Raw genomic sequence first — 10360 nt, 5'->3', positions numbered from 1 at the left:
TGGCTGTGTCCCTGCCTTGGTCCTGGCTGTGTCCCTGGCACCCTGGCTGTGTCCCTGGCACCCTGGCTGTGTCCCTGCCTTGGTCCTGGCTGTGTCCCTTGCACCCTGGCTGTGTCCCTGCCTGGGTCCTGAGCTGGTACCTGATCGTCCTGGCTTCATCCCTGGCTTGATCCTGGTCCGAGGATCAGGGGTACCCCCGAGTCCCCTGGCTTGGTTCCCAGCTTGGTGCTGCTCTGGTCCCTGAATGCCCCAGTTTGTCCCAGTTTGTCCCCGGTTTGTCCCCAGTTTGTCCCGATTTGTCCCCGGTTTGTCCCCGGTTTGTCCCCGGTTTGTCCCCAGTTTGGTCCCGCTTTGTCCCCAGTTTGGTCCCGCTTTGTCCCGGTTTGTCCCAGTTTGTCCCGCTTTGTCCCCAGTTTGGTCCCGCTTTGTCCCCGGTTTGTCCCACTTTGTCCCGCTTTGTCCCGGTTTGTCCCAGTTTGTCCCGGTTTGTCCCAGTTTGTCCCGCTTTGTCCCGCTTTGTCCCGGTTTGGTCCCCAGGTGGTGCCCAAGCCCCTCTCTGCTCCCAGAGCAGTCACAGCTCACCCGGGCTGGCTCCCGGCTCTGCTCCAAGGCTGCCCCGGTTAATCCCAGCCAGGCCGGGCCCGGCTCCATCCCAGCTGCTCCCTGAGGCTGGGCCTCAGCCTGGCTGGATCCTGATGCAGCTCCCGGGCCCTCAGCCTGGCACCCCTCAGCCTGGCACCCCTCAGCCTGGCACCCCTCAGCCTGGCGCCCCTCAGCCTGGCGCCCCTCAGCATGCTGCCCGTGCCAAGGGCATCCAGCACTGCCGTGTGTCCTCCCTGTGGGGTGGGCATGGGGCGAGCAGCTGTAGGGTGGCTGTGGGGTGGCTGTGGGGTGGCTGTGGGTGGCTCTGGGTGGCTCTGGGGTGGCTGTGGGTGGCTCTGGGGTGGCTGTGGGGTGGCTCTGGGTGGCTGTGGGTGGCTGTGGGTGGCTGTGGGTGGCTCTGGGGTGGCTCTGGGTGGCTGTGGGTGGCTGTGGGTGGCTGTGGGTGGCTCTGGGGTGGCTCTGGGTGGCTCTGGGGTGGCTGTGGGTGGCTCTGGGGTGGCTCTGGGTGGCTCTGGGGTGGCTGTGGGTGGCTGTGGGTGGCTCTGGGGTGGCTCGGGGTGACTCTGGGTGGCTCTGGGGGTGTCCCAGCCCTCCCAGCTCCCGGCAGTGCTGGCCAGGGCAGCGCCGTGCCAAGGCTGGGGTGGTGCCCCTGCAGAGCCTCCGGGCCCACGTCAGCTCTGGACGGCTCCTGAGGGTGCTGATCGAGGCCTCCTGCATCACCCATGGCCGGCGCTGCGGGACAGCTCGGCCCTGGGGCTGGCATCCCCGGGGCTGGCATCCCCGGAGAGCTGGCATCCCCGGGGCTGGCATCCCTGGGGATGGCATCCCTGGGGATGGCATCCCTGGGGCTGGCATCCCTGGGGGCAGCATCCCTGGGGCTGGCATCCCTGGGGGCAGCATCCCTGGGGCTGGCATCCCAGGGGCTGGCATCCCCGGGGCTGGCATCCCTGGGGCTGGCATCCCTGGGGCTGGCATCCCTGGGGCTGGCATGCCCAGAGAGCTGGCATCCCTGGGGTTGGCATCCCTGGGGATGGCATGCCCTGAGAGCTGGCATCCTCGGGGGCTGGCATCCCTGGGGCTGGCATCCCCCAGGCCCTTCCCAAAGGAAACCTGGGCTCCCTTCTCACCACAAAACTGGGCTGTCCCCCCAGAAAAGGTTTTCCGGGTGTCGGGGGTCACCTGCACCCCTTGGCGTGGCCCTGGCTCAGGGTTAGGCTCCCACACGCTGGGAGGGTTCACCCGAGGGTCACGAGCACCCGTGGGTGCTATCGGGGTGCCAGATTTTAGGGACATATCTGAGGGGAAATTTGGGGTTTCCCCGTCAGCCGGGTTTCCTCCTGGCCCCTTCCCACATCCATCTCAGCTCCCAAACCCCCAAGGCCTGCCGAGCTTCCCAGCCCAGCTCCACAGGCCTTCCACACCTCGGCTCCTGCTGGGACACCCGGAGCAGCTCCTGCAAACTGGGATCCTGCTGGGACACCCGGAGCAGCTCCTGCCAACTGGGATTTACTGGGACACCCGGAGCAGCTCCTCCAAACTGGCATTTACTGGGACACCCGGAGCAGCTCCTGCAAACTGGGATTTACTGGGACACCCGGAGCAGCTCCTGCAAACTGGGATTTACTGGGACACCCGGAGCAGCTCCTCCAAACTGGGATCCTGCTGGGACACCCGGAGCAGCTCCTCCAAACTGGGATCCTGCTGGGACACCCGGAGCAGCTCCTCCAAACTGGGATCCTGCTGGGACACCCGGAGCAGCTCCTGCAAACTGGGATTTACTGGGACACCCGGAGCAGCTCCTCCAAACTGGGATTTACTGGGACACCCGGAGCAGCTCCTGCAAACTGGGATTTACTGGGACACCCCGACCAGCTCCTCCAAACTGGGATTTACTGGGACACCCGGAGCAGCTCCTCCAAATTGGGATTTACTGGGACACCCGGACCAGCTCCTCCAAACTGGGATTTACTGGGACACCCGGAGCAGCTCCTGCAAACTGGGATTTACTGGGACACCCGGACCAGCTCCTCCAAACTGTGATCCTGCTGGGACACCCGGAGCAGCTCCTGCAAACTGGGATTTACTGGGACACCCGGAGCAGCTCCTGCAAACTGGGATTTACTGGGACACCCCGACCAGCTCCTGCAAACTGGGATCCTGCTGGGACACCCGGAGCAGCTCCTGCAAACTGGGATTTACTGGGACACCCGGACCAGCTCCTCCAAACTGGGATCCTGCTGGGACACTGGGGACACTGCTGGGATCACTGGGACACTGGGTTTGATGGGATTACTGGGATTACTGCTGGGATTACTGGGACACTGCTGGGATTACTGGGTCACTGCTGGGATTACTGGGACACTGGATTTGCTGGGATTACTGGGACACTGCTGGGATCATTGGGAGACCGCTGGTATTACTGGGACACTGCTGGGATTACTGGGACACTGGGTTTGCTGGGATTACTGGGACACTGATGGGATTACTGGGACACTGAGTTCTGCTGGGATCACTGGGACACTGCTGGGATTACTGGGACACTGGGATTACTGGGATCACTGGGACACTGCTGGGATCACTGGGACATTGATGGGATTACTGGGACACTGCTGGGATCACTGGGACACTGCTGGGATTACTGGGACACTTCTGGGATTACTGGGACACTGCTGGGATTACTGGGACACTGCTGGGATTACTGGGACACTGGATTTGCTGGGATTACTGGGACACTGCTGGGATTACTGGGACACTGCTGGGATCACTGGGACACTGGGTTTGCTGGGATTACTGGGACACTGCTAGGATTACTGGGACATTGATGGGATTACTGGGTCACTGCTGGGATTACTGGGACACTGGATTTGCTGGGATTACTGGGTCACTGCTGGGATTACTGGGACACTGCTGGGATTACTGGGACATTGATGGGATTACTGGGACACTGCTGGGATTACTGGGATCACTGGGACACTGCTGGGATCACTGGGACACTGCTGGGATTACTGGGATACTGGGTTTGCTGGGATCACTGGGACACTGCTGGGATCACTGGGACAGTGGATTTGCTGGGATTACTGGGACACTGCTGGGATCACTGGGACACTGCTGGGATTACTGGGACATTGATGGGATTACTGGGACACTGAGTTCTGCTGGGATTACTGGGACACTGCTGGGATTACTGGGACACTGAGTTCTGCTGGGATCACTGGGACACTGCTGGGATTACTGGGACACTGGTTTTGCTGGGATTACTGGGACACTGCTGGGATTACTGGGATACTGCTGGGATTACTGGGACACTGCTGGGATCACTGGGACACTGGGTTTGCTGGGATTTCTGGTGTTGAGGCTCCAGCCCACATGTTGACAAAGGGCTGAGGGGCCTGAAGGAATGAAACCAGGTTACCCCTCTCTCCTTCATAGTATGGCTGGGGCAGATCCCCCCCCTCCAGGGCTTCTGGGGGGACAAATTCCTTTAGGAAAGGAAAGAGCAGATCGCAGCTGTGCCCCTTCCCTGCCTCTGCCAGCAAAGGAGCGTCACCCGAAATCACCTGAGCATCCATGACAATGGCCCTGCTGCCCCCGGTGCCACAGGCACCTTCTCCTGATCAACGAGACCAAAGCATCTCCCATGGAAGGACGAGATTTTGGGGTTTCGTGATTGTGACTGATTCTTAACCACCAGAAGAGGGAGGTTCTTCCACGGGAGGGACATTCCTGGCTGCAGCAGCGTCTCCTGCGCCATCCAACCCCCGGAGAGGGGAACCAGCATCCCTCTTTTATCTAAAATCCCAAAGGGAGGCAGTAAACAGCCTTTTGAGCAGAGTCCCCATCCTCTCCAGCCCTGGGGCTGAGCCAGGCTGGAAATGGGGAACGGGGACCTCATCCCTTTTCCTGAGGGAGAAGCTGGGGGAGGGGAATCCACATCCCACTGGAAGCAGTCCTGGAATGGGCGCTCTGGGCTGGGCTGTGGGGCAGGTTCCTCCAGGACTCAGCCAGCACAGGGAGCAGGGATCCCTGCTCTGCCCGGGCTGAAACCTCCTCCCGGGATGAGCTCCCACCTGCGGCCTGGGGACGCTCGGGAGCTCTGCACTGATGGATCTTTTCTCCCTGCTCATTATGGAAGCACCTTTCTTTCCCAAAATGCAGCAGCAGAGGTCAAAACCCCAACAGAAACACAGGACGGAAAGGCAGAGAGCAAGCTCAGTGAGAGCTTGGATCAGCTCAAATCTTTAATTAGAAAAATAGACACAAATCTGAAATATTCCTGATAGAGGCCTTTTCTTTTTACAAACATAATAATAATAATAATAATAATAATAATAATAATAATAATAATAGTAATAATAATAGTAATGAAATGAAATCACCTTTCCTAGGGCCTGTTAGCACCGGTTGCCAGAGCCTGGTGGGGTCTCTCTCCCTGGGGAGAAAGGACGGGAGCAGCCGCGGCCGGACAATCTCCAGGCAGGAAGATCCTGCGGAGCGCTGGTTTGGGAAATCTCGGCCGGGCGCTCCGGGCGTCCGCAGCCCCAGCCGGGCGGCGTTTGCTGTCCGTACAGGGCTCTCCATCCCCTCCTGCAGCGGGAGCCGGGGGTGGCTCGGTCCCCGCGGCTCCGCTCCGGGGCCACCCCGCGCCGTCCCCGCCGGGAGCGGCCCGGCCCCGGCACCGCCCCGGGGCTCCGCCGTTCTCTCCTCGGGGGCCCCGCCGCTCTCTCCTCCGGGGCCCGGCACCGCTCCGGGGCTCCGCCGCTCTCTCCTCCGGGGCTCCGCCGCTCTCTCCTCCGGGGCCCCGGGAGCGCCCCGGGGCTCCGCCGCTCTCTCCTCCGGGGTCGCGGCACCGCTCCGGGGCCCCGCCGTTCTCTCTCCTCCGGGGCCCCGCCGTTCTCTCTCCTCCGGGGCCCCGCCGCTCTCTCCTCCGGGCCCCGGGGCGCACCGCCCCCCGGCTCTCCCCTGAGACCCGGGGCCCTCGGGCAGCGGCGCCCGGCAGCGCTCAGGCCCAGCGGGGCTTCAGAGGGTGCCGAAGGAGAGCCCCACCGAGAAGAAGCCCAGGCCCTTGAGCTTCTCCTCGGTCCGGGCTTTCTGCTTCAGGTGCACCTTGCTGTGGCGCTTCTTCTCGTCGGAGCGGGCGAAGCGGCGGCCGCAGGTGTCGCAGGAGAAGGGCTTCTCGCCCGTGTGGGTGCGGATGTGCGTGGTGAGGTGGTCGCTGCGGCTGAAGTTGCGCAGGCAGATGCGGCACTGGAAGGGCTTGTGGCCCGTGTGGATGCGCAGGTGCCGGTTGAGCTCGTCGGAGCGGGCGAAGCTGCGGATGCAGTTCTCCACCGGGCAGGCGAACGCCTTCTCGTGGGGCTTGGGGCAGAAGCACTTGGAGGAGCACTTGCCGCGCCGCGTCTTCTTCCTGGGCTCGGCCGGCGCGGGAGGGGCGCCGGGCAGCAGCGCGGGCAGCGAGGAGGGCGTGGGGTGGCCCAGAAAGTCCGTGGGGGGCACGGAGGGCGAGGGGTGAGGGTGCAGGAGCTCGGCGGAGCCCATCAGGCCCGGCAGGACCTCGGCCTGCGCCAGGGAGGCGTCGAAGTCCGGCAATAAGGGCGCGGGGAGGCTGTGCATCTTGCCGTCGGCGAAGTCCCCGCGGGCGGGGAAGTTCTCCGGCTCGCAGCCGAAGCCCAGATGGGCTCCGAAGCAGGCGGCCTCCTCTGCCAGGCCGCCGAGCTCCGGCTGGCAGCTGCCGGACAAGACGCTCTCCATCTTGGAGCCCAGCGGGTGGAACAGCCCCTGGCCGCCCTCGGCGGCCGCGAAGCCTTCGGCAGGGTGGAAGGCAGCGGGCAGGTAGGCCTGGTGCTGCTGGGAGACGGGCTCCCACGGGGCGCAGGCGGCTTTGAACTTGTCCAGCGGCGGCGAGCCCGAGGACAGCTTGACGTCCTGCTTGCCGTCCAGCAGCTTGGGCTGGAAGAAGCACTGGGAGGCGTTTCCCAGCGCGGGCTGCGCCGGCGGGGGCTGAGCGCCCTCGGCCGCGGGGAAGGCGCCGTAGCCCGGCTCCGGGAACGGGGCCGGGCTGGATCCGCTCAGCTCGGCCTGGCACGACGAGTACAGGTCCAGCTGGCTCTGAGCCACCTCGGGACACGGGTAAAGAGCGTCCAGGTGCCTCTGGTGGCCCTCGGGGGAGGCGAAGGGGGAGATGCCCAGGATCCCCGACATCAGGTTGAAGAGGGATTCCTGGTCCTGCGGGTGCTCCGGTACCGCCTTGATGAAGAAGCTGCCGGTGTAGCTGAGGGAAGGGGAGGGCTGGCTGCCCAGCAGGGAGTAATCCACGGCCCCGCCGCTGCCGGGGACGCCCAGCAGCTCACCTGGGAAACGGAGGAGACGCTGGTGAGAGGGCTGGAGGGATGCGGGGCCGGGGGCGGGATGCAGGGAGCAGCGGCAGCTGTTGCGTCACCGCGAGGTCTCCGTCCCTGAAACCGCCCAGGGAGCCCTGGGATTCGGCCCCCTCCCCCTGCGGGACCCTCAGGACCCCCGCCCTGAGCCAGCGGGGACTGCTGAACGCCCAGGCCGGGGCTGAGAGCGGAGGAGGGGAAGGTTCCCGATTCCTGGATGCAGCGATCATTCCCAGCGGGGTCCCTCATCCCTGCCCGGCTCCCGCCCGCCCTTACCTCCAAGGAAATCGGCCTCTGCCAGAAGTTGCTGCTCAGGCTGCCCCAAGCCCTGCAGGTCTCCGGTTTTGATCTCGCAGCTCTCCTCGTACTTGGAGTAAAGCGGATCCGGGCAGGAGAAATCCATAACGTTGAGCATCTTCCCTGGAGACGCGGCCGGAGCGGGGGGGCAGGGCTGGGACGAGCCGGGGATGCTCGGCGAGAGCCGGGGGCGCTCGGGATGAGCCGGGGACTGCCCAGGGACAGCCGCTGGATGCTCAGGGGCGATGCTCGCGGCGAGCCCGGGGTGAGCTGGGAACGCCCGGGGCGCCCGCACGGATCCGAGCGACGCTCGGGGATGAGCCGGGCCAGGCTCGGCGAGCCCGGGGCGGTGCGGGGGTGCCGGGGCGGGGGCCGGGGACCCCGCGGTGATGCCGGGGGTGCTTGGGGCGGTGCGGGGGTGCCGGGGCGGGGGCCGGGGACCCCGCGGTGATGCCGGGGGTGCTTGGGGCGGTGCGGGGGTGCCGGGGCGGGGGTCGGGGGCGCTGCGGGGGCAGGGCCGGGCGGGGGGGGCAGGCAGGGCCCGGCGGCGGCGCAGCCCGAGCGGACACCCGGCGCTCCCTCCCCGCCGCCCCCTTTATAGCGGGAGCGGGGCTGCTCCGACCTTCCGCCGCAGCCATTTCTGGAGTCCCCAGTGAGGCTGCCGTGACGTAAATGCCCATACATGGACTCAGGATGTAGGCTAGGGAGTCCCAATAAGGAAATCTCTCCCGTGACGCCATGCCCCTTCCCTCCCCCTTCCCTCCTCCCCTCCCCCTTTTCTCTCGCTCTGTTTTTCATTCCCCCCCCCCCTTCTCTCTTTTTAACTAATAATCGCGATATTTTTGACAAATCTCTGCTGCTCTGCGCGCCCAGCATCCCTCCCGCAGCCGCGGCCCCACGCGGGTGTGCACACGCGTGTGCAAGCCCCGGCCGTGCAGCAAGGAGCCTGCGCTCGCAGCCTTTGCTTTCCCCGGCGTTCGGGGCATCCCCGCGGCTCCGGCCCTTGCTCCGCAGCCTTGGCTCCCGTCCCACCGTGGGCTGCTCCTCTCTCGGATTTGCATCTCCCCAGGCTCTCCTTCGCCCTGTGCTATTTTTTCCCCGTGAATGCCTTTGGTTGCTCTTGCTCCTTCTAGAAGCGCCAAAGGTGCTGGGTTTGCTCTTCCTCCCCCTTGCCTCCCCTCCGCTCCTCTCCCGGCCGGATTTTTGATATTTTCTGCCGGCCTGTCGCGGCTGGATGCGGGGTGCGGAGCGGGAGGTGGATGCCGGCTCCTCCTGCGGCAGAGAGAGCGGCCCGGAGGAGAAGCAAAGGCTGAAAGGAGCTCTGAGCTGTGAGGAGCTCTGAGCTGTGAGGAGCTCTGAGCTGAGAGGTTCTAGCTGTGAGGAGCTCTGAACTGAGAAGAGCTCTGAGCTGAGAGGAGCTCTGAGCTGAGAGGATCTTTGAGCTGAGAGGAGCTCTGAGCTGTGAGGAGCTCTGAGCTGAGAGGAGCTCTGAGCTGAGAGGCTCAGGCTGAGACGAGCTGTGAGCTGAGAAGAGCTGTGAGCTGAGAGGAGCTCTGAGCTGAGAGGCTCAGGCTGTGAGGAGCTCTGAGCTGAGAGGAGCTCTGAGCTGAGAGGAGCTCTGAGCTGAGAGGAGCTCTGAGCTGAGAGGAGCTCTGAGCTGAGAGGCTCAGGCTGTGAGGAGCTCTGAGCTGAGAGGAGCTCTGAGCTGAGAGGAGCTGTGAGCTGAGAGGAGCTCTGAGCTGAGAGGAGCTCTGAGCTGAGAGGCTCAGGCTGTGAGGATCTTTGAGCTGAGAGGAGCTGTGAGCTGAGAGGAGCTCTGAGCTGAGAGGCTCAGGCTGTGAGGAGCTCTGAGCTGAGAGGAGCTGTGAGCTGAGAGGAGCTCTGAGCTGAGAGGAGCTCTGAGCTGAGAGGAGCTCCGAGCTGTGAGGAGCTGTGAGCTGAGAGGAGCTCTGAGCTGAGAGGCTCAGGCTGTGAGGAGCTCTGAGCTGAGAGGAGCTGTGAGCTGAGAGGAGCTGTGAGCTGAGAGGATCTTTGAGCTGAGAGGAGCTGTGAGCTGAGAGGAGCTCTGAGCTGAGAGGAGCTCTGAGCTGAGAGGAGCTGTGAGCTGAGAGGAGCTGTGAGCTGAGAGGATCTTTGAGCTGAGAGGAGCTCTGAGCTGAGAGGAGCTGTGAGCTGAGAGGAGCTGTGAGCTGAGAGGATCTTTGAGCTGAGAGGAGCTCTGAGCTGAGAGGCTCAGGCTGTCAGGAGCTCTGAGCTGAGAGGATCTTTGAGCTGAGAGGAGCTCTGAGCTGAGAGGTTCTAGCTGTGAGGAGTTCTGAACTGAGAAGAGCTCTGAGCTGAGAGGAGCTCTGAGCTGAGAGGAGCTCTGAGCTGAGAGGAGCTCTGAGCTGAGAGGAGCTCTGAGCTGTGAGGCTCAGGCTGTGAGGAGCTCCGAGCTGTGAGGAATTCTGAGCTGAGAGGATCTTTGAGCTGCGTGGAGCTGCCTCCCTGCAGCCTCAGCCTCCCGGCCCAGGGTCCCACCCAGGCCGGCGTGCGGCGGGCTCGGGGCCGGGCTGCGGAAGGCAGATCCACGCCGCGAGCCCCACCGGCCCCCAGGAGAAGCTTTCCGGGCGGGCTCGGCAGGTTCGGGAGGGATCCTGGCGGCGCCTCCCCCGCCGAGCATCCTCAGCCGCGGGGAGCCGGCCTGGCCGCGCTGCTGCCCTGCCCGGCGCTCGGCATTTCAGCGGCGATTTGGGATGCTTTGGGATGCAGGGATGCTTTGGGCAGCGGAGTGTCACCGGCCTGCGGATTGGCACGGCTGGGGCGCGGAGGGGAAGGCTTGCTCTGGGCATTTTGGCTGCTGGGCTCAAAGCCGCCGGGAGGGATGTTCAGGCAGATGTTTGGGGTGCAAACCCGCGGTTTGTACAGCGCACAGCAGCTCGGCTGAGCAGGAGCGGGGCTGTGCATGCAAAGGAGCTGGAGAAGAGGAGGGGGCCCCTCCCTGGCCTCCCGAAATGCCTTTTTCCTGCCTCCAAGTGATTGCAGCCCTGCTGGCCGGCCAGATGTGCCAGGCTGTGCCCAGATGTGCTGGGCTGTGCCCAGATGTG

The 10360-nt window shown here is 64.3% G+C and overlaps 1 protein-coding gene across 1 annotated transcript; it reads right to left on the bottom strand.

Annotated features, from left to right (window-relative positions):
- Window positions 1–4812: 4812 nt before the first annotated feature.
- Window positions 4813–7990, bottom strand: EGR4 (early growth response 4). The gene is made up of 2 exons (XM_077782657.2): window positions 7254–7990; window positions 4813–6950 (listed from the first exon to the last, which is right to left on the bottom strand). The coding sequence occupies exons 1-2, from the start codon at window positions 7390–7392 to the stop codon at window positions 5620–5622; spliced, it is 1470 nt and encodes a 489-aa protein (XP_077638783.2). The 5' UTR covers window positions 7393–7990; the 3' UTR covers window positions 4813–5619.
- Window positions 7991–10360: the final 2370 nt, after the last annotated feature.

This window comes from Lonchura striata, chromosome 4 (genome assembly GCF_050655825.1).
Source record: "Lonchura striata isolate lonStrDom1 chromosome 4, ASM5065582v1, whole genome shotgun sequence".
Lineage (NCBI taxonomy): Eukaryota > Metazoa > Chordata > Aves > Passeriformes > Estrildidae > Lonchura > Lonchura striata.
This window is presented reverse-complemented; position numbering and strand designations above follow the sequence as displayed.